General features: G+C 39.7%; 1 protein-coding gene across 10 annotated transcripts in view; it reads left to right on the top strand.

The window, feature by feature from the left end:
• Nucleotides 1-27,558, top strand: part of C2CD3 (C2 domain containing 3 centriole elongation regulator) — a 143,633-nt gene that overhangs the window by 74,340 nt on the left and 41,735 nt on the right. For 9 of the 10 annotated variants that reach the window (XM_053203667.1, XM_053203663.1, XM_015075586.3 and 6 more), the window contains 5 exons: nucleotides 70-159; nucleotides 9,042-9,644; nucleotides 12,092-12,430; nucleotides 20,610-20,748; nucleotides 23,735-23,799. In XM_053203667.1, coding sequence (XP_053059642.1) covers nucleotides 70-159; nucleotides 9,042-9,644; nucleotides 12,092-12,430; nucleotides 20,610-20,748; nucleotides 23,735-23,799 — 1,236 coding nt within the window. The remainder of the gene's footprint in view (nucleotides 1-69; nucleotides 160-9,041; nucleotides 9,645-12,091; nucleotides 12,431-20,609; nucleotides 20,749-23,734; nucleotides 23,800-27,558) is intronic. The other variant, XM_053203669.1, reaches the window with a different exon arrangement.

Raw genomic sequence — 27,558 nt, 5'->3', positions numbered from 1 at the left:
ATGTTAAAGTGTTTAGCCCTTTGGTCAGTAGAGCATTAAATAATTTCTCTTTTTTGTTTGATTTAACAGCCACTGATATAACCAGTATTCAGTCAATCAGAGATTATCTGCTTGGAGTAGTAAAGGTTCCTACAAAAGAGCTGCTGGTCAAAAGATCTGGTAAAGATTCTGGATTATCACTTTCTAATCCTACCCCCTCCCCCCATTTGCTTTCCTACAAGAGATCTTGCATGGCTCCCTGCAAGATATGCAAAAGAAAACATGACCTATAATACATGCTTTTGAATTCTCCCAGGTACCTCAGAAGTTTTCTGGTAAGTATTTTAAGTCCTCTCCTAATCATTTCAGAAGTCTTCTAACAAAGCAAAGTAGCTCAAAACTTTGTACTGTCATCTTACTCTAGGAAAGCTGATGATGGTGATGATGATGATGATGATGGTGGTGGTAATACTACAAAAATAAATATGGTGATACCCATTATATTATATAGCATTTTGTGAAATATTTTCTCATACTGTGTGAGTCTCATTATAACCCTGCTTGGTGGGGATACAGGATCTTACTATTTTTATCTTACAAATGAGGAAATTTAGGCTCACAGAATTTAAATGATTTGCCAAAACTGCACAACTTAGTGAGCGGCAGTACTGAAAATCAAATCCAGATTTACCCATTCTTGTTCATTGTACCCCCCCTCTCTCACTGAAGAAAGAATAAAGAGCTAAAGGCCCAAAAGAAGACAGCCTCCAAGGCCGTCTGGAAATAATGGTCCTATTCTACTTACTGCTAGCTCAGTGACCTAGACCTTTCTGAGCCTCAATTTTCTTATCTCATGAATGGAGACAGTTAATTCCAACAAGTCTACAAAGTAGGGGTTGGTGAAAATAGGGTATATAAAGAACCTGACGTATAGTGGACATTCAGTAAATGTCACCTTTCCTTCTCTTGCCCATCTTCCTTCCTACGATTTTGTAATCTACTTTCCAGAATTGTGTCACACATCTCCCAAGTTTAATTGTGAATTAAAATTTGAGCAATACTCTAATAAACAAGTACTCTCTATGTGCCTACCAGAGAGAAGTCTGTACAACTTGGTATATAGGGTTTCTCACTTATGTCATTTATTTATACAATGTGGTAATTAGGAGAATTTGGGCAGGTCTCTGAGCTTCCATTTTCTCATCTGTAAAATAGGGATTATTATCCCAGTTAACCCTCAGAACTTCACAGCATTATCAGGAAAAGTAAATGAAGTGGTATTTATGAAGCCCTAAGAGTATATCTGACACCCAGTAGATACTCAGTAAAGAATAACTATTATTATTTTGAAATCTAGTGCCTGGTCCTTGGTGTATGTTCACCAAGTAGCAGTTCCTTCAGTGGAAGACCTAGGACTAGGTCTTTTCTACGGTATTGATAGCACCTTCATAACATTTCACTAAATGATGTATATGTGTTTTAATAGGGATGGCTGAATGAATAGGGATGTAGGCAAGTTTTATTTTCTCTCATTGTATTCCTCCTCTTCTCCATCCCTCGTGTAGCAAAATACTGAATTATACATTTTTAGATTCAGGAGGACTTTTACAGGCCTAATATCCTCATTTGGCTGATGAGAAAACTGAGGGTTGGAGAAGTGAATTGGTGCCATGGATCATATGAGGCAGGGTTTTGGTGGAGGGGGTTTGTTTTTTGTTTGTTTGTTTTTGTTATTTCTGTTGTTGATGTCTCTTAATCTTTTCTTTTTTTAATTTACATCCAAGTTAGTTAGCATATAGTGCAATAATGATTTTAGGAGTAGATTCCAGTGATTCATCCCCTTTGTATAACACCCAGTACTCATCCCAACAAGTGTCTTCCTTAATGCTCCTTACCCATTTAGCCCATCCCCCCACCCACAACCCTTCCAGCAACCCTCAGTTTGTTCTCTATATTTAAGAATCTCTTATATTTTGTCCCCCTCCTTGTTTTTATATTATTTTTGCTTCCCTTCCTTTATGTTCATCAGTCTTGTATCTTAAATTCCTCATAGGACTGAAGTCATATGATACTTGTCTTCTCTAATTTTGCTTAGCATAATACCCTCTAGTTCTAGCCACGTAGTTGCAAATGGCAAGATTTCATTCTTTTTGATTGCTGAGTAATACTCCATTGTATGTATGTGTGTGTGTATGTATATATATGTATACATATACCACATCATCTTTATCATTCATCTGTCAGTGGACATTTGGGCTCTTTCCATACTTTCAATATTGTTGATAGCGCTGCTATAAACATTGCGATGCATGTGCCCCTTTGAAACAGCACTCCTGTATTCCTTGGATAAATACCTAGTAGTGCAATTGCTGGGTTGTAGGGTAGTTCTATTTCTAATTTTTTAAGGAACCTCCATACTGTTTTCCAGAGTGGCTGCACCAGTTTGCATTCCCACAAGCAGTGCAAAAGAGGATGTTGGCCACATCCTTGCCAACATCTGTTGTTGCTTGAGTTGTTAATGTTAGCCATTCTGACAGGTGTAAGGTGGTATCTCATTGTGGTTTTGATTTGTATTTCCCTGATGCTGAGAGATGTTAAGCATGTTTTCATGTGTCAGTTGGCCATCTGGATGTCTTCTTTGGAGAAGCGTCTATTCATGTCTTTTGCCCATTTCTTCACTGGATTATTTGGGTTTTTTTGGGTGTTGAGTTTGACACGTTCTTTATAGATTTTGGATACTAACGCTGTATCTGATATGTCATTTGCAAATATCTTTTCCCATTCCTTCGGTTGCCTTTTAGTTTTGCTGATTGTTTCCTTCACTGTGCAGAAGCTTTTTATTTTGATGAGGCCTCAATAGTTCATTTTTGCTTTTGTTTCCCTTGCCTCCGGAGACATGTTGAGAAAGAAGTTGCTGTGGCTGAGGTCAAAGAGGCTTTTGCCTGCTTTCTCCTCTAGGATTTTGATGGCTTCCTGTCTTACATTTGAGCTTATTTTTGTGTATAGTGTAAGAAAGTGGTCTAGATTCATTTTTCTGCCTGTCGCTGTCCAGTTTTCCCAGCACCGTTTGCTAAAGAGACTGTCTTTATTCCATTGGATATTCTTTCCTGCTTTGTCAAAGATTAGTTGTTCATATGTTTGTGGATCTACTTCTGAGTTCTGTATTCTGTTCCATTGATTTGAGTATCTGTTTTTGTGACAGTACCATACTTTGTAATACATTTTGAAGTCTGGGATTGTGATGCCTGCAGCCTTAGTTTTCTTTTTCAAGATTGCTTTGGCTATTTGGGGTCTTTTCTGGTTCCATACAAATTTTAGGATTGTTTGTTCTAGCTCTGTGAATAATGCTGGTGTTACTTTGATAGGGATAGCATTGAATATGTAGATTGCTTTGGGTAGTATCGACATTTTAACAATATTCTTTCAGTTCATGAACATGGAATGTCTTTCCATTTCTTTGTGTTGTCTTCAGTTTCTTTCATCAGTATTTTAGTTTTCAGAGTACAGGTCATTCACCTCTTTGGTTAGGTTTTTTCGTAGGTATCTTATGCTAGGTATTTTTGGTGCAATTATAATTAGGATTGTTTTCTTAATTTCTCTTTCTGCTGCTTCATTACTGGTGTATTAAAATACAATAGATTTTATACATTTATCCTGTATCCTACAAACTTATTGAATTAGTTTATTAGCTCTAACAGTTTTTTGGTGGAGTCTTTCTGGTTTTCTAATGTATAGTATCATGTCATCTACAAATAGTGAAAATTTTCCTTCTTCTTTAGCAATTTGGATGTGTTTTATTTCTTTTTGTTGTGTACTTGTCATGGCTAGGACTTCCAGTACTATGTTGAATAAAAGTGGTGAGAGTGGACATCCTTGTCTTGTTCCTGACCTTAGGGGAAAAGCTCTCCGTTTTTCCCCCAGTAAGGATGATGTTAGCTGAGGGCTTTTTTTTTTTTTTTAAACGTTTATTTATTTTTGAGACAGAGAGAGACAGAGCATGAACAGGGGAGGGGCAGAGAGAGAGGGAGACACAGAATCTGAAACAGGCTCCAGGCTCTGAGCTGTCAGCACAGAGCCCGACGCGGGGCTCGAACTCACGGACCGCGAGATCATGACCTGAGCCGAAGTCGGACGCTTAACCGACCAAGCCACCCAGGCGCCCCAGCTGAGGGCTTTTCTAAGTGACCTTTATTATGTTGAATTATGTTCCTTGTAAACGTACTTTGTTGAGGGTTTATCATGAATGGATGTTGTACTTTATCACATGGTTTTTTCTGCACCTATTGATAGGATCATATGGTTCTTAGCCTTTCTGTTACTGATATGATGTATCACATTGATTGATTTGCAGATATTGAACCACCCTTGAAAACCAGGAATAAATCCCACTTGATGGTGGTGAATGATTTTTTCTAATGTACTCTTGGATTCAGTTTGCTAGAATTTTTGAAGATTTTTGTATCTGTATTCATCAGGGATATTGGCCTGTAGTTTTCTTTTTATTGTGGTGCCTTTATCAGGTTTCGGTATCAGGGTAATGCTGGCCTCACAGAATAAATTTGGAAGTTTTCCTACCTCTTCTATTTTTTGGATTAGTTTGAGAAGAATATTATTAACTCTTCATTAAATGTTTGGTAGAATTCACCTGGAAGCCATCTGGTCCTGGACTTTGGTTTGTTGGGAGTTTTTTGATTACTGATTCAGTTTCTTCACTGGTTATCAGTCTCTTCATATTTTCTATTTCTTTCTCAGTTTTGGTCATTTATATGTTTCTAAGAATATATCCATTTCTAGGTTATCTAATTTGTTGATATATAGTTTTTCATGATATTCTCAAAATTGTATTTCTGTGGTGTTAGTTGTTATTATCTCTTCTCTCATTTGTGATTTTATTTATTTGAGTTCCCTTTTTTTTCTTGATCAGTTTGGCTAGAGGTTTATCAATTTTGTTGATTTTTTTCAAAGAACTAGCCCCTGGTTTCATTGTTCTTTCTCTCTTTTTTTTTTTTTTTTTTTTTTGGTTTTAGTATCATTTATTTCTCTTCTAATCTTTGTTATTTCCTTTTACTGATTTTAGATTTTCTTTATTGTTATTTTTCTAGCTCCTTTAGGTGTGAGGGTAAGTTGTTTGAGATTGTTTTCTTACTTCATGAGGTAGCCCTCATTTGCTATAAACTTCCCTCTTAGAACTGCTTTTGCTGCATCCCAAGATTTCAGACCATTGTATTTTCATTTTCATTTGTTTCCGTGTACTTTTTTATTTCTTCTTTTATTTCCTAGTTGAACCCTTCATTGTTTATTAATACTTCACGTTGTTTAACCTGCATATATTTGTACTCTTTGTAGATTTTTTCTTGTGGTTGACTTCTAGTTTCATAAGTTGTGGTCAGAAAAGATGCATAGTATGACTTCCATCTTCTTGAATTTGTTGAGGCTTGTTTTGTGGGTTAATATGTGATCTGTTCTGGAGAATGTTCTGTGTGTACTTGAAAAGAATGTGTGTTCTGCTGTTTTAGGATGGAATGTTCTGAATATATCTGTTAAATCCATCTGTTCCAGTGGGTCATTCAAAGCCACTGTTTCCTTATTGATTTTCTGTTTAGATGATCTATCCCTTGATGTAAGTAAGGTGTTAAAGTCTGCTAGTATTATTGTATTATTACCGATTGTTTCCTTTATGTCTGGTATTAACTGTTTTATGTATTTGGATCCATAAATATTTTTTAATGTTTATTTATTTATTTTGAGAGAGAGGGTAAGAAAGCACACATGAGCAAGGGAGGGGCAGAGAGAGAGAGAAGGAGAGACAGACTCCCAAGCAGACTCCACGCTTAGCGTGGAGCCTGACACAGGGCTCAATCTCAACAAACTGTGAGATCATGACCTGAGCCTAAATGAAGAGTTGGGTGCTTAACCAACCTAGCCATCCAGGTGCCTCTGGGTGCATAAATATTTATACTTGTTATATCTTCTTGTTGGATTGTCCCCTTTATTATTATATGATGTCCTTCATTGTCTCTTGTTACAGTTTGTTTTAAAGTCTATTTTGTCTCATATAAGTATTGCTACTCTGGCTTTCTTTTGATATCCATTTGCCTTATAGATGTTTCTCCATCCCCTCACTCCATCACCTCAATCTGCAGGTGTCTTTAGGTTTAGTGTGAGTCTCTTGTAGGCAGTATATAGATGAGTCTTGTTTTTTTATCTATCCTATTACCCTGTGTATTTTGATTGGAATGTTTAGTCTATTTACATTGAAAACAATTATGATAGATGTGTATTTATTGTCATTTTATTATTTGTTTTATGATTGTTTATGAAGATTTCCTCTGATCCTATCTTTCTCTCATGGTTGATGATTTTCCTTAATGATATATTTGGGTTTCGTTCTGTTTATTCTTTGCATATTTATTAGTGGTTTTTGATATATGGTTACCATTAGGTTTTCATATCACCTCTTCTGCATATAGCAGTCTATCTTAAGTTGATGGTCATTTAAGTTTGAACCCATTGTTGACTCCTCTCTTCTGCACATTTTAGGTATATGTTGTTATATTTTATATCCTTTTAATTTATGAGTTCTTTGATTTTTTACAGAAACATCCATTTTTATGGCTCTTGTGTTTCCTACCTTTATACTGTCACTTTTGGTTTCTTCTTTCCTCAAAGAGTCCCCTTTAATATTTCTTACAGAACTGGTTTAGCGGTTATGAACTCCTTTAGTTTTAGTTTGGGAAACTCTTTATATCTCCTTGTGTTATGAATGATAGCCTTGCTGGATAGAGTATTCTTGGCTGCAGAGTTTTCCCCTCAGCACTTGAATATATTGTGCCACTCCCTCTGGCTTGGAAAGTTTCTGCTGAAAAATCCTGTTAGCCTTATGGGTTTTTCCTTGTAAGTTACTGTCTTCTTTTGTCTTAATGCTTTAAAATTTTTTTCTTTATCACTATATTTTGCCAATTTAATTCCAATATGTCTTGGTGTGAGTTTGCTTATGTTGATTTTGTTGGGAGTTCTCTGTGCCTCCTGGATCTGGATATCTATTTTCTTCCCCAGATGCACAGAAGTTTTCAGCCATTATTTCTTCAGATAAATTTTCTGCCCCCGCCCCCTTTCTCTCTTATTATCCTGGGACTTCTGTAATATGAATGCTACTACATTTGATGGAGTCATTGAGTTCCCTAAGTCTGTTCTCACTTTGTATAATTCTTTTTTCCTCTGTTTTATTCAGTTTTATTTCTTTCCATTATTCTGTCTTCTGGGTCATAAATTTGTTCCTCCACTTCTTGAGCTTCTGCTATGTTCTTTTCTTTGTGTTAAGGAAGGTCTCACTCATGTGTTCCACTCATTTCTCGACTCCAGTGAGTATTTTTATGACCATTACTATATATTCTCTATCAGGAATGTTATTTATATCTGTCTCACTTAGATCTCCAGCCATGGCCTTGTCCTGTTCTTTCATTTGGGATAAATTTCTCTGTCTTCTCATTTTGTCTAAGTCACTGTGCCTGTTTCTGTGTGTTGGGAAAGTCAGCCACATCTCCTGTTCTTGAGGGTCATGATCTTGTGAAGAAGAGGTCCTGTAGTGTCCTGTGGAGTGATGTCCAATATAATTTTGCCCAATGTAAGTATTGCTACTCCTGTTCCCCATGGCTTGGCACTTCCAGGAGTGTCTCCAGTATGTGCTGCGTGTGCTGTCCTGTTTTTTCCTGGTCACTTTATCCTTCAGGCCAGTTGTCTGCAGAGGCTCTCTTTGCCTTTTGTGGGCAGTGTTTGGTCCCTGGCCTGAAGGTGGTGTGCATTTTAACTAGGTGTGCTCTGGTCTATGTGTGAAATGATACCTGTCACCACTGCCACCCCACAGGAACCCAGCCTCCACAAAACTCCCACGTCGGGAAACACATTGTGAGCAGAGATTTGGGCTAGTCTTCTGGGGCAGGGGGCCTGTGGTGCTGCGACTAAGGCAAGCATGACTGGGAGGGACAGTTGCACCAAAGCAGGGGTAGTGGGGCTTGGTGTAAGCAAGTTAGGTAATGAGTGTCAGCACTGCGTTGGTTCCCTGTGCTTATGCTGAGGGGTGGGGAATGTAAATGACACCAGCCAACTTCTCGTTCCAGAGGCGTCTCTTTGTGAACACTATCTCTCTATCTCTCTGGGACACTCTCTGAAGTGAGCAAATAACTTTCCCACTGTGTGCCCTAGTGTATGTTCCCACACTGTGTTCCCAGGCTGTTTGCCTACCTCCTCTCCAAGAGCAGCCCCAGTGCCCTCTAGGCTCTATCAGAGCCAAGCATGCTGACCTTTCAAACTCCAGGCTTTAAGCCCCAGTCATTACAGGAACTCAGGAAATTCAGCCCCTCTTGTCTTCCAAGCCAATTGCTATGGGGATTCATTTCCCCCATAAACTCCCCCGTGCTAATCTATCTCCCTTCCATGTGACCATGGCTCTCCCCCCACCACAACGGCAATAGTTTCTTTCCCAAACTATGTCCCCAACGCTACCTACCTTCTTCGATGTGGCCTCTTCTCTCCCTTTAGTTGTGAAGTTTGTTCTACCAGTCTTCAGGTCAATTTCTGGGGTATTTAGGATGATTTGATAGTTATCTAGTTTATTCATGGGACAAAGCAAGCCAGAGTCCTCCTACTTGGCTGCCATCTTCCAACCCCTCCATTTCACATTTTTTGTAGCACTTCTTTCAAACTCTTCCAAAACCATTATCTCATTTGATGATTAAACAACTTTGTCTGATGTGTAAGGTTAGCACTAATTTTCCCATTTGTCAGGTAAGGAAACCAAGGCTGAGAGAAATTAATGGCTTACCTAGACTAAACTACTAGTTTTGAGATGAGCCTAGGAGAGAACTCAGGTCTTCCAACTCCTAGCCTTTGTTCTTCCATCTGATCACATTGTCTTTCAGTAATCAGATGAAACAAACTCCAGTGCTCTGTGGATATGTTTTCTTTTCTATCTTGGGCCAGGGTGATGGTGGCTCTGAAGTAGGAAGTGGGTATATCTTTTTATTCTTAAAACAATAATTGAAAATCTTATTTTTTTCCATAAGGGATCACAGGATGGTATCCTATCATTTTACCAGAAGATGGGGCCCTGCCTCACTGTTTGGAGCTCATGCAGAAGATTGTGGGTGGCCTAGAACTTTCAGTTTCCTTCACACATCCTGGAGATAGAGAGCGGGTGTTGGAAGCTGCTGAGCTATTGGGCTGGAGCTTTGAGAATAACCTGAAGAATCTTGTCACGATGGATGAAGAGGAGCCAGCCACTGTCACCATATCCACCCCAAGGCTCTGGCTGCCCATCCATTGTGTGCTTCTTGCCGGCCAAAAGCACATTCATAAGAACATACACTGCTACCTCCGCTACAAATTTTATGATCATGAAGCCTTCTGGACCCCTCTCAAGAAGCCTAAAGAATCTACAAACAAAAAGCAGGTCATGGTTACTTTCAAGGCATCCAAAAGAGCAGAAGTCAATAGGGGCCCGTCACTGCTTTGGTATTTCAGGGAAGAGAGGTTAGAGGTCCAAGTGTGGCGGGCTTATGGCAATGACAGTGTGGAGAGGCCCCACCAGACAGACAGTTGGATTGGCTCAGCCTATGTGGACCTGGTCAGACTTGGGGAAAGGTCAGCAAGGACATTAACTGTCAGTGGTAAGTGAGGAACCATCCTCAGCTGTTGTGGTTTGAGTACCTGCTCTATGACAAGCACTATGTGATATACTCCCTAGAATATTGTTCTCAGTCAGTAAGTGTAAAATAAAAATGGGTGAACTTGGGGGACTACCTTAAAAAAAATGTATAAGAGCCTATATGATAATCTAGAATGCTCGTTTTTTAAATACTCTGAAAAACATCCCTGCTAATGAGACTAGGATATCCTCCCTGTCTGGTCAGCATATCTTGAAATCATAAAGAAAATCTTCATGGTATTAAACTAGTTCACAAGGCAGAAAGGAAAAAGGTAACATTTTACAAGTGGCATTATGTGCTAGATGCTTTCTTTTCAACTTTTGTTCAGTACTTGATACATATACTTGGCCCTGGGAGTTCAAGATGAATAAGAAATAGAGAATAGAGTAGTAAATAAACATTTACAGTGAAGAACTATGAAAAGGTATTCTCAGTGGTATTATGGAGCACAGGGATGCAATATCTCTTTGGTTCAAGGATGATACCTCAGTGGAAATGACCCTTGAACTGAGTTTCAAAGGACTTAGGAATAAGCCAAGAAAAGGGGGGGGGGGGGGTGCGGATAATATTCTGAACAAGAAAATAGCCTGTGAAGGTGCAGAGGCATGAAGCAGTTTGACACCTTTTAGGCATTGTAAGTAATTTGGTACTACTGGATCATAGGATATATAGGATGGGAGATGATAGGAGACGAAGCTAGAAAAGCAAACAAGAGTACTGTACTTTTTTCTGAGAGCTATGGAAAGCTGTTTCAATGGGGTCTGAATAGAGGAGGGACAGTTTTGCCATTTAGAAAAATAAGTCTAGTAACTATAATGAGCAGACTAGATTCTTTATAAACATGATATTTTTTCTTTGGGACACTCCTTGTAAGGTTAGTTGTTATTTTCTTCACTATACAGCTAAAGAAACTGAGTCACAACCCTATTTTAGCTCTATTAGCCTTGTGCTCTAAACCCTGTTGTTGAACAAGTGGCCCAAGCTAAAGAAGGAGAACTGAGTATCTGGGTGATAGTTCCGGATTCTCTGGTTCTCTCTGGACCCAGCAGGTGTAATTCTGGCTCTGCTGAGCACCTCATTAAATGCCATGTGCCCTATTTTCTGGGCAAGCCTAGAGTCACTTCAGGGAGCATGCAGAAAAAGTATTTGAAGTAAGCAAAGCTCACCTGAACTAAAGTTTGTAAAGATAGGCTTTTAACTTCACTGTGCTGAAGAAAGTAGGTCTGGAACACTGAATAAACATTTAGGGATCAAACTCAAGCACAAGTACCTCTTTTTACTGAGTGATACCAAAGGCAGGATTTAACTTTTCAGATTGTCCATTTCTCTCATGCTTCTCCACATCCCTTCAGTCTAAGCTTTTTATCCTCTTGTGAAGGGGCTTTGTACAAGGTGTGGCATTTGATGTATTTGTTGGATGAGTCAAGCAGTCCATCCAGTCATTCTTCCAACCGGCCTTCCAAGTAACTGTTAAGTTTCTTGGGGTAAGGATTTGGCTATGTTGTTTTTAGATGACTCCCCTCCTATCACCCTTACTTTCTCCTTGTGATAATGATGATAATTCACACATTGCATCAGAAGAAAAGAGGTTACTTAAAAACAAAAATAAAAAGAACACGGAAAGTTCCATCTTGCTGCTTTCTGTGAATCAAATAGCTCCATTTTCCTGAATTGAAATGAGTCTAATGAAGCAATCTTTGAGATTCTGAAAGAATTCATAGTGCCTTCTGCTTTATAATTAAATCTCATTTTAATATCCAAGAAGTCTATAAGTTCAGATCCCTGGGTTTAAATCTACCACTTTTTGAAAAAGTCACGTTGGTGGGTTACCTAACCCCTCAGATTCTAGCACGTGAAAAACACTCAACAAGTACTAATTCCTCCAATTTTCTTTCTTGCCTCCTTTGCCTCCACCTCCTACTTCACTTCCAAATGATCTTCAGGGCTACCGCCAGAACATATTTAGTTGTTGAAACAGGCTAAATTGAGCACCAGGACAGCTTCCTAAGGAGAAGGCCTAAGGACAAGGGCCAGTGAGAACATGTGGAAGAGAAGACAGACCACTCCTGCTTTAATAAAAAAATCTTACTTTCAAGAGGCTTCAGAGGTCATCTAAGTCTGCTCGCCCCCAGCACCTAAATCTATTCCACAACAGCTCTTCCTGGTAGTCATTTGGCTGTGACTTCAAATCCAAGCTCTCACTACTTTCCATTAATGGAGATAGTGTGTGTGCTGGGAAGAAAGGAAGGAATACTAGGTTCATACTTTCTTTTACAGACTGGTTTGTTGGGGCATGTAGGCCTGTCAAAGGAGAGAGGACCACAAGCACTCTCAGTCATCTCCTCCAAGGTTAGAGGGTGTTCTTGGTTCCTGCTTGTTTGGGCTTATTCTCCTCCATCCTCTTGCAGGTGTGTATCCTCTGTTTGGACGAAATGCTTCCAACCTCTCAGGAGCTGCCTTGCGAGTTCACGTGGTTCTTTCCTCTCCTTCCCCACACCCTGGGCCTGCTCATGAACTGGATTCTGTGGACTGCAGCAGCCACAGTGAGTCTGAGCAGTTCCCCAGAAGGCATGATGAGATCCAGCGCTCTCCATCACCTGACCACCAGAAGTCTCCTGCCTCCACCCAGGTCCCCTGCAACACCACCACAGGGGAAGTCTGCCCAGCCCAGGAGGGCCCAGATGAGTTGGATGGAACTTTTGCAGTTAGTATCCTGGTAGAAAGAGCGATGCATTTGAGCTTAAAAGGTATGCCCTACTTACTTTTCCAGGAACATCTATCTGACACCTCAGGCCATGGTCCTATCTTCACAAATCTTTCAAATCATGACAGAATCTGTAATAACTGTTAACCATCTTAATCAATAATTTTGATATTTCTCAAGCCTACAGATTTAAGCAACATGAGAGCCTTTCTGAACTTAAGTGGACCTTGCCAGTTTTATTAATTTTGCATATCATTAATTCCCCAGTCCAGAAACCTGTCAGCTTAGATACTTCTCTTTCCCTTATCCACCATGAAATCATCAAATCCATTAAATTGTTGTATTATCCCTTAAATTTCTCTTAGGACTCTTTTTTTCTTTCCATTGCTACCAACTCAGGTCCTCTTCATTATGCACTTGGGGCCAAGAGTTCTTAACACTGCATGGCTAAACCCCCCAAAGGCTCCAAGGATAAAAGTCAGGTTGGTGAACTTGAAAAGGAAAATGATTACATCTGAATTTTATTACCCTCAAACTAAAACTTAACATTTCCTGTGATTGTGAACATAGGCAATAGTTGGCAATAGTCACTTGTAATATTAACAGTACCTGTGATGTTGTCAACAATAGAAATCACCTTGAAATGTTTTATCTCAGGACAAAGTCTTCTCCAAGTATAGTCCTTGCTTTGCTGTATTAGAGATACTGAGATCCCATTTGAATCACAAAACCAGGAAATAATTTTTGCTTTTTTACTGACCCACCAAAGCAGCCTATTTTTGACAAGTATATTATATAAAAACTGAATTAAGGAAAGCACAAAAAACTTTAATTTTTTTAAGAATTGTTTTGTTATTGTTATTGCATTGAAAATAGACTTTAAAATACAGAGGTATGAGTTACGTTCCATTTTAGGGTGGGGTGCCTATATTGCAAAAAGTGATACAAGTACAAATACAAGACAATACAAATATACTTACAACTTTTCTATTAGATAAGTTCCATTTTTAAAATATGACTTCGGAAGGTAATTTGACGATAATTTATTGAGCATCTCCTTGTATCAAGTTCTATTCTCATTTTTGCACAATAATTATCTCATTTAATCCTTACAACAAGTGCAGTTATGGTGTGAATAGATTGCAGTACCTACCCATTTTCTAAAGATCAAGAAGTTAAAGTGACATGAGTTACACAGTTAATAAACTCTGGGAAGCCAGGATTGAGTCCAGCTATGTCTGGATCTGAAGCCCATGCTCTTTCCTGTATACCATTCTGCCTGAGATATGGCTGTGTTTGCCAGTTAATCCTGCCTACACTATGTTTACCAGTCACTCTAGTCCAGGGTGGGTATGTATTGCATGCCCAGTGCTATGCTTACATTGCAAGAATGGCAGTTCAATTCAGCAAGTAGTAAATCTCTGCTGGGCCAGTGCCAGGTACAGAGAGGGCAGAGCAGATGACACATAGTTTCTGTCCTCTGAGAGCCGATATCCCCATTAAGAAGACTGGCAACTACACAATTAATGATATATAAAGCAAAATGTTCCGAAGGCCAAAAGAGCTCTATAATATATAGAATTTAGAAAGTTTAGAGGGGCATCTGAGTGGCTCAGTCAGTTGAATGTCCGAATTTGGTTCAGGTTATGATCTCACAGTTTGTGGGTTCAAGCCTCAGGTTGGGCTTTGTGCTGACAGCTTGGAGCCTGGAGCCTACTTCGGATTCTGTGTCCCTCTCTCTCTACCCCTCCCCTGTTCATGTGTATGAGCATGCTCATTCTCTCTCTCTCGCTCTCTCTCAAAAATAAATAAGTAAAGATTTTTTTAAAAATTAGAGAGTTTAAAAACAGAGAGATGAGATATGTCTGAGAAATCAAGAGAAGTTTTTAGAATGAATAGGATTTCAGAAAGGTGGGGATAAAACTCCAGGTAGATATTTCAACTTAAACAAAGGTATTAAAGTAGGAAAGTGTATATTCTGGGCTTGCTTAGAGAGGGCATGGGGGATAATATCAGCACTTTACCCTCTGACTGGATCCTCTTTTGGCTAGTCATTGCAGGGGAGTTATGGGAATCATGAAGAAATAGATAAGAAAATTGCTGAGCAGTAGCAAGGGCTCCACTAAGACTAACTGATATGATTTTAGAGTGACTGTGGATGACACAATGGTGATTTTCTTCCAGTAGTGTTTGGCTTCCTTTGTGTTACATCACAACAAACAGCAAGCTATTCCCTGGGCCTTTGTTCACACACCTTTCTCAGCCTGAATTCCTTTCTCCCCTTCCCCAGCTACCAAGTTCCAGCTGGTATCCTGCTCTTCTCCACATTCACCCTGTTCCAGCCATGCTGCCCACCCCCCCACCTTTGCTTTTTCTGGAATATAGACAGACTCCTGCCTGGAGGCCTTTGGATCTGATGTTCCTCTGCTTGGTATATTCTTAACTCCTGGTTTGTCTTTATTGAAATAACTTTGTCTCAGAAGGCCTTCCCTGACCACCTATCTAAAATTGTAGCCCCTCCCCAACATTTTCTATCCCTCTTCCCTGCTTTATTTTTTTTTTTTAACGTTTATTTATTTTTGAGACAGAGAGAGACAGAGCATGAACGGGGGAGGGTCAGAGAGAGAGGGAGACACAGAATCCAAAGCAGGCTCCAGGCTCTGAGCCGTCAGCACAGAGCCCGACACGGGGCTTGAACCCACGAACTGCGAGATCATGACCTGAGCTGAAGTCGGACGCCCAACCGACTGAGCCACCCAGGCGCCCCTTCCCTGCTTTATTTTTGTCTACAGCCTTTAACAGTGTGTTTTGTTTACTTTCTGTCTTTTCTAGAAGAATATAAGTCCTACAGAAACAGGGATTTTTCTTTGTTTTGTTTTATTTATGCTAAATCCGCAACACCTAAAACTGCATCTGACACATAAGCAGCAGTAAATGTTTGTTAAGTGGGGAGGTAGATGAATCTGAGGCCTTGGTCAAATGCCCTCTTCTTAACACCTTCTCTGATTTCCTACTTGGCCTCCCCTGCAGCAAAGTTGCTTATGGGGAATTTAACAGAGGATAAGTCACAGGATTAATATATTTATTCCACTGTGTCCAATACAGGGTATAGGATCGTGGCCTCTTACACAGAAAATTTCTGTCACCTCTTCTCCATTCTCAGTGCCACATTGCTTGTTCAGGCTTCAGAAACATGGACTAATGGGATAGCCCTTTTAATGGTTGCTACTTCCAGTGTTTTCTTTCAGTATCTTTTTCATTCTGCTGTTGAGGTTATATGTCTTGTCAACAAATATGACCTCTCTCAACTTAAAATACTTTGTTGGCTTCGTATCACTTGCACTCTCAGTGACATAGAACACAAAGTGCTGCCCACGTGGCCTAATCAGTCTTTCCAGCCTCATCTTGCACCATTTCTTACAGTCAACAGTTTGTTTTTTGCCAATGCACCATTCTCTCTCCTACTACCAAGCCTTTGACCATGCTCTTTTCTCTTCCTGGAATGCCTTTTTTTCTCTCCTTTTCAACAAACTTACGCCTCATCCTTCAAGATAGACTAAATGACACCAACACTTTGAAGCCTACTGACCACCTCTCTTAGCACAAAACCTCCCTCTAGATTTCCCAAACGCCCCATACCACCACCCCCACTCCCACACAGTTGTCTTTCTTCATATTATATATCAGTCTGCGCTGAAGATGTCTATAAATGTGTCTCCCCACTAGCTGTCTGTTCTTTGGGACAGGGACTGTGTGTTTATTTCTGTATCCCAGCACCCTGATCTTCATGATGTAGCTAAGCAAATGTATTAATGTCCTCTTGTTTGTGAATATGATACATAACACCTCCAACATTTTTGGATTTGAATTACAAATCTATAAATCACTTGTTATTTGGCCTCTCTGTGTTTATCCAGGGCAGAGCACTCATCAGGGTAGATATCTGATTTTCAGAGATCTCTGTTGTCTCTTGATTCTACCCTCAGTGACAGACCCATATATTCTTTCCTCCCACAAAGTTTATGTGTCAGTCAGGCACTGTGTTTGGTCTTGAGAAATACAGACCTGCCCACCACCTCTCTGAAATGTGCCTTCCAGATGATGATGTAATAGAGTTCTGTAATGGGAGTCAGAGGACTGGGTTCTGGCCCTAACTAAGTCATTAACTTGCTTTGTGACTTTGAGCAAATGCATTTCTCTTCTCCTCAGCCATGAAATGTGATGGCCATACACGTTCATGTCTAAGATTCCCTTTAGCTCTTATCATCTAAAAACATAGTGTTGAGGGCAACTCATGCCATACTGTCTGATTCAGCTATAATTTGCCAAGCTTTTGTGAAAATCATTTTGCATGCAAGGCTGTATGCAGAAGGTTCAAAAACAGCCCTGAATTAGCCTCAGTAGAGCTTAAACATAAAGCAGCTTTGAACTTTCTGTGGTCTCCACTGTGGTCCTGGTTCTGAAAATAAAAGACCTTTTTTTTTTTTTTTTTTTTTTTTTTTAATTTGAGAGAGAAAGAGAGGACACATAAGCAGGGGAGAGGGGCAGAGGTGAGGAAGGAGAAAGAAGCCTAAGCAGGCCCACGTTCAGCATGGAGCCCAATGCAGGGCTCACTCCCACAACCCTGGGATCATGACCCGAGCCAAAATCAAGAGTCAGACACTCAACTGACTGAGCCACCCAGGCACCTCTAAAAAAGCTTCTTGAATACTTTTGTTAAAGAAAGCTCTGAGATCCTTTCTTTATGAATCCGCTTCAGTACTCTTCAGATTTGTATTCTTTTACTAGACAAACAGGTTATTGCTGGCCCTGTTTTATAAATAAGGCACTGAGGAACAGAGAGGTAAAATTATTTGGGGTAATCTAAGCTATACTCAGTAGAAACAAAAATTATCTACAGTATCATCAGCCTTTAGAGGCTCTTTTTAACCTACCCAGGCAGGGTTAGGAGCCCCTCTGGGTTCCCACAGCTACCTGCGCTTTTGGTATAGTCTTCCTCTTATTTTGTTTGCGTCTGTTTCCCCCAGATCAGGAATCAAACCTGACCCATGTGGGCACATGTGACAGAGAGGAAGTGTCCGTTAACATTGACTTAATGAAACTGCACTCAGTTTTTGTTAACATACAAATTTGGGCATCGCTTGAGGGGAAGGTTTCCATGCATTCATTCCAGGCCAGAGAGAGAGCTCTTAACCAAATAGAGCTAATTAGAACTATTGCAATGACAAAACCCTGGAGTAGGAGCCCTGAAACCTGGCTGGGTCTTCCAAATCCTAGTTAACCAGGTTCGTGATGAGCAAGCCACTTTACCTCTCTGTTCCCTGGTTGCCTTATTTGTGAAATAGGGATAGAGGCACCTATCTTGTGGGATTTTCAGGTATGTTATGAGCATAAGTTTCGTATATAAGAAAGATTTGTAAGCTATAAGGTGTTACCCGAATATAAGGGGTTAATCTCTGTGAAACGATTATATCTTTCTTGATGCATATATTTACATAAAACACAGGAAATCTAGGGAAAACGGTAAAACTGGTTCATCTCAAGTCCCCTTAACTGCTCTTGATGTGTGCCCCAACCTGTGGGAGGTATAGTGGCTTTCTTCTAGGCTGCCTCCAAAAAAGTGTTTCAGAACTTGACCTTTTCCAGATATGTAAACAGGCCCACCTGAATTTCTACCCACAAGGAGAAAGCCAGGGAAACCTGATAGACCTGCTTTCTCAAGTAATTTGTCACCTGCTGTTTGGCTGAAAGGAGTATTTCTATTCAAGATTGAGTAAGAAACAGTTTTCTTCCAAAATCAAAGCAGTAGTTTTATTTCGAGGCCTTTAGCAGATAAACCATCTTCAAAACTAACAGACGTTTAAAAGGGATGGGGTGGGGTGGGTGGTATGAGAGCGTTCTGAGCAGTACTAGTAGACATTTGGAATCATAAGTTTATTGCAAGAAGTGTTTTGGGAGTACATGTTCCAGGTGAGGAAACTGATACCCAGAGAGCCAGAATGAAGTGCTCATGTCATGGTAAATTAGTGGCAGAGTACACAGGAACCTAGGGTCCTGCCTCTCAGAACCATAACTGGCCCTCTCTGCTGATCTCTCAGAGCTTTCCGGAGCAGATGTTGTTGTCCTCTGCTGGTGTGTGCATGCTGCAAGCAGATAAGGCAGCTTCTCTCTCCAACCCTGGCAAGTGTCTGTAGACAGAGGTAGAGGCGAGACTGCAAACCTTTAATAAGGGCCTTGGGTCCTCTCCATGCATTCAGGGAACTCTGAGTTTAGTGAGGAAAACCCAGACACATTATCACAGGATTTTGTGGGAACTGCCAACATAGAGGCAGATTATCTCTCCCTCACTGTGAGGATTTATGACATTTTATTGGAAGAAATCAATTGAAAAGCTTGAGACTTTCTAAGGAAAGTGGGAGAAAGAGCAGCTGTGTCAGGGAGTGTTCAGTTGTAGGAAACAGAACGCACTGAAGCCATTTTATATCTTGGATGCAGGGAGGCCCTGTGGTAGTAGTGATAATGTGAGTTTTTTGTTCCTCTAGGTTGCTTAAGTTATGTTTAAGACACACTTCTTCTTTTTTCTTTCCTTCATCTGTAATCCTAAGATTCATAGCAGAGATTCAGAGCTGAAAGTGATCTTGTGGAATACATAGACTCTATATTATACAGAGTCTCAATTACTCAGCACTGTCCAAAAGAACTCTGTACTGTGATGGAGATGTTCTGTATCTTTATTGTCCAGTATGGTGGCCAGTAGCCACATGTGGCAATTGAGCACTTGAAATGTGGCCAGTGCAACTGAGAAACTGAATTTTTCATCTATATTTTCATGAATTTAATTTAAAGTTAAATAGCCACTTGTGGCTAGTGGTTATCTTGTTAGTTCATTTATAGACTATCTAGTATCACCAACTATCTTCATTTTTGTTGGTTTTTTTCCTCATAAATAAATTAAAAATTTTAATGTTACATTTTCTAACTTAAATTGTGTCCTCCACAAACAACTGTATTTCTTTGAATAGCAGTTTAGGTAAGTAGGTTTAGGCAGCCTACTGAGATCTTATATGAAAAGTCTGCTCTCTACGTATCACAACTGTAAGGTTGACTTTGTAATGAATGTAATTCAGGACATTCATCCTCCTTGTGTGGACCTCACATTCCCCTACCAACATTTGTCAGCTTCTGTAAAACAGAGAATCATCTTTTGGGTAAACTGAGATGACTGAAGAAAAAATTCTGCTGTAGGTCCTCATAAGGGCTGGAACACAGCCTGGCAAAATGTGAAAAATACACATTGTCATTTCTGTGTTTGGATTTTGAATGTAAATGAAGGGCCTTAAAGCCTTCACCTTGCCTCCTTACAGTCCCCTCATTCAAATTTACCCTTATATGCTGTTATTCTCCTAGGAAGGAGGAAAAGAAAACCATTTTACTTTGTCTTAAGAGAGAATAAATGACTGAGTGTCCCACACTGGAGACCTGATCTTGTAAGAATTAACACCAGCACAGTACTCAATGTTTTACATTTCTTAACTCTAGTAGAGGCAATGAAGAAAATGGCTGAGAGCTTGGACTCTAGAGCCAGAATACTTGAATTTGACTCTCAGTTCTATTATTTAATAAACATGTGACCACTTAAAATGTTTACTTTCTATGTACCCCAGTTTTTTTTATCTATATAATGGGAATAATAATAAAACCTATGTGTGAGGTTATAAAGTCTAAATGAGCTAATACATGTATAGTAATTAGAAAGTACCAGGCACATAATAAGTAGTGTATAAGTTACCTAATATTATTTTTAATCCTTGTAACAACTTAGGAGGTATAAGTATCATATGCCCCATTTGAGGAAGCTATAGCCTAGATCAGCCTTGCTCAAAGTCACACAGAATGTATATGGCAGAGCTGATAATTGATCATCTGACTTTTAAGTCTCGGGCTTTTTGCAGTTCTACTTTTTTCTCTCAATCCAGTATTTTCCATCATCCCACAAGTATGAAGTTGATGGGAGAAGTCATTCTTCACTGGGGAATATTTATGAACTGAGCCTTGAAAGGACAGTTTAAGTAGCAGAAAGGATACTGGAAACACTTCAGATATAGGGAATAGCTCAAGCAAAGACCCAAAGATAGGTCCTGCTTATACCTGTATAATGGGAGGCTTCCAGCACATTCTTTCCGGCACCGTAAAGTCAGTCATTCTACTGTGTTCCATTTCAGGGATCCCCTTGACAGAGCGGAAAGTATTGATGCCCAGTTGCTGTGTATCCTTTGCAACAGCTGATGAGCCATCTCCTGTCTTCACCCACGTGGTTGAAAACACAGATTCCCCCATCTGGAATTTTCAACAGCAGTCAAGGTTTGTATTTTATGATATTCCATCAGTCTTTTAGAATTGGCTTTTTGTTTCAAGAGACACAACAATATTGAGCAGACTGGGAAAATGATTTACTTATCAAGCAGTTATTTAATTCTGGTGCTTATGAATTCACAGCTAGTAATGGTTTAAATATTTTACTGCACTGGGTTTTTTTTTTACTCTTTTTGAGCTCTTTTGAGCTCAGTACCACTAAAAAATTATTCAGTGAAGACCTCTTATATGCCCCGCTTTGTTCTAGGGACTGGGAATGAAAGATGGTTAAGACAGTCCCTGCTATTGAGGTATTCATGGTCTACCTGGGAAAATAGACAATAGAATGTGACAAGTGCTGTAAAGGTAGTAAAAAAGAATTCTTGTGCATCTCAGAAAGATTATTTAGGCCAACACAGAAGTTCAAGGAAGGCTTCTTAAATAAGACAATTCAACTGAGTATTGAAGAATATACACAATTTATAGAGGTGAAGAAGGCAGAGCAAACTAACCTCAGTAAAGACTACAGATTATATATTCTTGAAAAAGATTTCTGGTGCAGTAGAAAGAGCCTGGGCTTTGCACCAAGAGAGACATGGCATCCAGCCCCATCTCTGTCATTCATTAGCTGTGTGGACAAATTACATTATATCTCTGAGCCTCAGATTCCTCATCTGTAAAGTGGGGTTAATTTTTACAGAGTTATTGTGAGGTCCAAATTAGATGACATTTAGGAAAATTACCTCATGGTACATAGCAGGCACTCAACAAATGTTAGATCTCCTTTGGAAGACTCAAAAGAATTAGAAGTGGAGTCCTGTCAGTCATGTTGGAGTGTGGCTCAGAGGTAAGGGGCTGACATACAGGCCTGATGCTGCAGTGCAAGGCACATCCTCCCTTTTCTTCTGTCACCTGTGTCATAATCATTAAAAGTGTGAGTTCTCGGGGCGCCTGGGTGGCTCAGTCAGTTAAGCATCTGACTTTGGCTCAGGTCATGATCTCACAGTTCATGAGTTTGAGCCCCGCATCAGGCTCTGTCCTGAAGCTCGGAGCCTGGAGCCTGCTTCGGATTCTGTGTCTCCCTCTCTCTGCTTCTCCCCCACTCATGCTCTCTCGTTCTCTCTCTCCCAGAAATAAACATTAAAAAAAAATTTTTTTTAAGTGTGAGTTCTAGTATAACTACTGTTAACTATTGTCTTTATAAAGTTTCTTTCTTATTCACCAACAGTACAACAGTAGCTACACCACATGGTGTCTGATCTGCTATTTTCTCACAGTATTTACATACCTACCTGAGCCTCAGCACTTGCTCACATGTTCAATGTTTTGAAATTTAAGAGGCTGGCCTGAGTCAGGTGCTAAAACTACAGTGACAACTCAGTACTATCTATGGTGAGCTACCGGAAATTATAGAAATTCTGGCCTTAATGGTCAGGTACTTCATCCAAAATATCAAATCTGCCTTAAAAGGCAGGAAGCCAGAGGGCTAAGCTTCTAAGTGAAGGTGATTTATTCATTCAGAAATTAACTTTATGGACTTGATGAAGTGACATTGACAGTTTCCTAATTTCATCCCCTCGTTTTATTTTTTGTTAATCTTTTTTTTAAGTTTATTTATTTTGTGTGTGTGTGAGACAGAGAAAGAGCATGAGTTAGGGAGTGGCAGAGAGAGAGGGAGAGAGAGAATCCCAAGCAGGCTCTACACTCTCAGCAAAGAGCTCAACACAGGGCTGGAACCCACAAACTATGAAATCATGACCTGAGCCGAAATCAAGAGGCGGTCACTTAACCGACTGAGTCACCCAGGCGCCCCCATCACCTCACTTTAAAGTTAAGACTGTGGACCAGGGAGGTTACATAGTCTGTTGGAAGCAGAGGAAAGATGAGAAGAAAAATGAGTAATGGTGCTGTTTACAATTGCTTTCTCACAAAATTGTTTCACTTGATGCTGCTAGGAACCTCATAGGTAGAAAATAATTATCCAATTTAACAGGTAAGAAAACCAGGGCTCAAAAAGTCTGCGTTTCCAGGGCCACTCAAGTGATAATAGTAGAGCTAGAATTCAGAGATGTGTATTTTGACCATGAGCTAGACTTCAGATTTTTGACACAGTATTTCACTTTATCACAACGTCTCTCATTGGTGTTAAACTGGGCTCTCTTCAGTTCACCAACGGTGTCTAGGGAAGGATAGTAAGTCTCTTGGTTTTCCCTGGATCTCCTGGAACAATGGTACCTGTTTTTGAATTTTCCAAATATTTGTAATTTAAAACTACGTTAAGTCACTTCACATAAAATGTATTAGAGATACTCACTGAATTCCACATCAACTTCTTTACCTTGTATGAAAATTGGACACTTTCCTATTTTGGTGCTTTGCCTCTGGACAATTTGGCTTTGGAGTCAAGCAAACTAGGCTTTAAGTCCCAGCCCTGCCACTCACCAACTCACATGTGACCATGAACAAAACACTTGACCTCTCTTAGCCCATCTGTATCATCTGTAAAGCAGGGATAATAATGCCATGTCTAGGTTTTTGTGCAGATTACATGTATATGAGACACTAGGCACCATGCCTGGCCCAGGGTAGGCACTCTGTAGATGTTCTTTTCCCCTCTTCCTCCCTTCGCACCATTCCCCTTTCAACATTGCATAAAAAGAATCCCTACCTGCTCCAATAAACTGGCCATTACCTCTTGAGGAACTCCCTTTCCACACCCCCTCTTGTCCTGAGAAACTGAGTCTGAATGTGGCAGATATCATCAGGCAGGGAAGTACTGCATCTGGGAAGCCTGATTTCAAGTCTTGGCAAGTTACTTCTCTCTGAGCTTCTATCCCTCATTTTAACTGTGAAGATAAAAATATATCCTATAAGATGACTATGAAGATGTTAGGAAAGTGCTTTGCAAACTAGAAGATATTCTTCAAATCTAAGTTTCATACTGCAGAAGTTAATTCCTACACAGTTAATTTATGGTGGTTGTTTTTCTTAATAGGCTATCAAAAGAGTTTCTTTTGGACCCACAACAAACTCTGGTCTTCAAAGTTTGGCATAAAGGAGGTATGAACTCTATTCTGTGAATATCTATTTGGTTGTGAAAATGAGCTCACATCCTGTTGACAATTCCAAATCCCTTTCTTTTTTTAACCAAGTGAACCCATGGCTCTTATGATATGGGGAATACATGTATATGTTAGAGGGAATCTCACAGAATGCCACATTATTCTCCTATGGAAGTTAAGTCCTTAGAAGCCATATCATTTTATTTGACTGCCTGCTTAGTGCAGAAGTCCAAGTACATTTAATCTTTCCAGTTGTATCTCAACAGTCACAGTGTATACCTGCCATACACAAATGATTTCTCCCCCTTTGTATGATGTTACACCTTCTGTTGACTCTGGCTTATTAACCAAGACCCTAGCATTTTTAAGCAGTACACAAGACTAGAATCTTGTTCTAAGAACCTCCCCAGGATGGAGGTGCTAACATCATGGTCCTTGAACCTCGTTTTAGTCAGCTACCATTATTAAGAGGCATAATTCAACAACATTAAGAGCACAAACTCTGAAGCCACACTCTTGGGATTCAAATACCGGTTCTACCCCTTACAAGGTTGTATGACCTTGGGTGAATGACTTAATTTCTCTATGCTCAGTTTCTTTATTTATAAAATAGTACCTACCTCAGGGGAAGAATTAAATGAGTTCCTGATACTTAGTAAAAACCTTCTCAGTTTTTCTTGTTCTTTTTAGTGAATGGTAGTATGCTGAGAGCTTTCCAAATATCTAAAAGCAGGTAAAAATATAATTAGTTAAATGTTACAAATGTAACAGCTGAGGCCCAAGAAAGTTTAGGGCTTGACTAACATCATATGCCTATTAATCGGTGGAGCCAGGATTTGAACCCAGTTCTGACTGGCTGTACAGCCTTCACCTTTTGTACTTCACCATGCTAGTAAGATTGGATGGGAAAAGTGAGCAGATGAGGACATCCAGTTATGTCACAGTTTCTATGCTTAGAAAATTTTGTCTTAACTAAATCCCTCCTATAAATCTAGCTTCTTTAACATTCTTGCTAGGGCCTTTTACACATTTTTTTACACTATTTGCCAGTGGTAAGTTTGAGAGCTAACCCCAGAGCCTAATAAAGACCTGAGAGTAGTCAATGTGTAAAAGAAATGGACTTACCTGTCTCTCCTCCTGTGCTTTGGTTTGGAAATGATGCTGTGAATCTGGTTTCAATGATTTATCCCATGCTCCTGCCTTAGATTCACTTATCATGTCCCCCACTCCTACCTAACCTCATAAATGTAGCAGGAACTGATTATAAATGCATTTTCTCTGAACCAACACAAGGAACTCCTGGTATATTTAACTAGGCTCCACCTCCTCCCTGGCTTTCTATTCTTTTCTTTCTCTGAAGTACTCCAGAGATGGTCAAGCAGACTGTGGTTTCCCTCAATTCAGCACTTACTGTAGTGAGAAGAAAAGAGTAAGTTTTGGTCTTCTGCAGACCTAGATTCAAATCTTGGCTCTGCTATTTACGAACTACATGACCTAAGGTAAAACACTTTATGTCTTTGAGCCTTTGTTTCCTTATTAATAAAATAAGGATAATAGTACCTGCCCTACAGGATTTTTATGAGGAATAGAGATAATATTTATAAAGTATTTGGCACATGGGGCACGTGGGTGGCTCAGTCAGTTAAGCATCCGACTCTTGGTTTCAGCTCAGGTCATGGTTCGTGGATTCAAACCCCACATGGGACTCTGTGCAGAGAGTGCAGAGCCTGCTTGGGATTCTCTCTCTCTCTCTCTCTCTCTCTCTCTCTCTCTCTCTCCCTCCCTCTCTGTCCCTCCCCCACTTGCTCTCTATCCTCCTCTCTCAAAATAAATAAGTTAATATTTAAAAAAGTAAAGTATTTGGCACATAATTGGTGCTTAATACATGGAGCTATTTTTATTACACCTACTATGCTTCAGGTACTGTGCTAGGGCTATTCAGTATAGAGAAGAACAAAATACATTTCCCTATCTTTTGGGACCTCCAGAGAATCCTGTAAAACCCTATTGTAAATGGAGATGGGGAAAATGCCTAGACCCAACGAAGCACACTTATTTAGCTCTGTCTCTCAATGTAGGTAGATGCCTCTCTTCCCTTAACTCCATCCTTTCCACATAGCCTCAGCTATGCAAAAGGTACTCAAACCTGGCCAAGCTGTGTTCAGTAAATATTTGAGTTCCTACTCTGTGCCAGGCACTATGCTAAGTGCTAGGGATTCAAAGATAAAATAAGGCATACATGGTCTCTGTCCTCATGGATAGTATGATTAGGCAAATATATGGTTCTCCGGTAGGGGATATCTAACTCAGACAGGATGTCAGAGAAGGCTTCCTAGAGCACACTTCAGCTGAGAAATGAAGGGGCATGAAATAGTATAGTCAGAGGGAACAGCAAATACAAAAGTCTGGAGTAAAGAACGAGTATGAAGGAAGTTTGAGATCATTAGAACACAAAACTACAAAGAAAGAATGATGGGTTGTCCCACTCAATCTGATAATTAAATTGAGCTCTTCAAAGCTATTGTTTTTCTCAGTGATCACCTTAGCCTGATTCCTTCTCAGGTATGTTTAGATGTAGTGCTTTCATTAGGCAGAACCCTAAAGTTACAATCTATCAAGAACAGGTTATACTTGGATAACCAAACAAAGCAAGATTAGTTTTCATTGTAAAGCTTTAAAAAAAAATCTCTGGAGTGCAAATTAATGGTTCTAGCCAATATTCTTCACTCCTGTTGGGTAGGAATAACTTGACTCCTACTCTGGGGAACACAACTTCAAACGTTCTAGAGCCTAAGACTTCAACTTGGAAGTTGAAGGGGTCTTAAATCTGGTTCATTACTTCTCATTGTATATATGAGACTTGAGGTTTAGGGAATTAAAGTAATGTGTTTTCAGTCAAAGCCATACTCAGATTAGCTATTGTAATGCACCTCCTCTCTGTCCCACTCTATGTTGGCCAGGTCATTTGTGTTCTCAGTGGATGTTTAGCAACTTCCTCATGATGTAGTAAGATTTACACCAGGAATGGAGAGTGTAGGGAACATAAAGCAAGTGACATTTGGTCTCAGGTTTCAGGTGGGTCCCAGTCCAAAGAAGAGTAAGCTGTCTAAACAAACATTAGACAGTGTGTGATGAGCTCAGTGTCACCAGCAGTGTGCACAAGAAACTTGGAAACTCATGACCACTCCTCTTAAAAATTTACATTCCTTGATTTATTTAGCAAATTGAAAACTGAAAATTGTGTCCTATGTTTGGTAGAATCAGCCTTTAATATTCATTATAGGGAGTAGAGCCTATACAAAAAAAGAACTTACGGAGTGATGGGGGCCTGTTTGTCCCCAGATACTTTCATGTCAGAAATGAGGAACAAGAAGCAATGAGTCAGAAAACAAGAGTCATTGCATGGTTGCTTGTCTATCCAAGAAAGGGTCTTCATACTCATTACGGGCAGCCCCCTTATAAGCTTGAGCCCAAGCTCTTATTTTGTACTGACTACTGATTTTCTAGGGGGTTGGCTTTCTTTTGTGATTTGTGTCACTTTTGTTTTTAATTAAATATAATACATGTGTATGTTATAGAGAATTTGGAAAATACAGACAAGTATAAATGAGAAAATGTAGACATGTAAATCTCTCATAATTCCAAAGGTGATGGTCTTTCAGATGATTTTTTTCAAGACCCATGTCCTGAGGAAAATTACTGAGACATGACAACGTAGGGAAAAGAACAAGTGTTTCTTATGTTTAAGGGTTGTTTT

The sequence above is a fragment of the Acinonyx jubatus genome, chromosome D1 (genome assembly GCF_027475565.1).
Source record: "Acinonyx jubatus isolate Ajub_Pintada_27869175 chromosome D1, VMU_Ajub_asm_v1.0, whole genome shotgun sequence".
Taxonomy (NCBI): domain Eukaryota; kingdom Metazoa; phylum Chordata; class Mammalia; order Carnivora; family Felidae; genus Acinonyx; species Acinonyx jubatus.
This window is presented reverse-complemented; position numbering and strand designations above follow the sequence as displayed.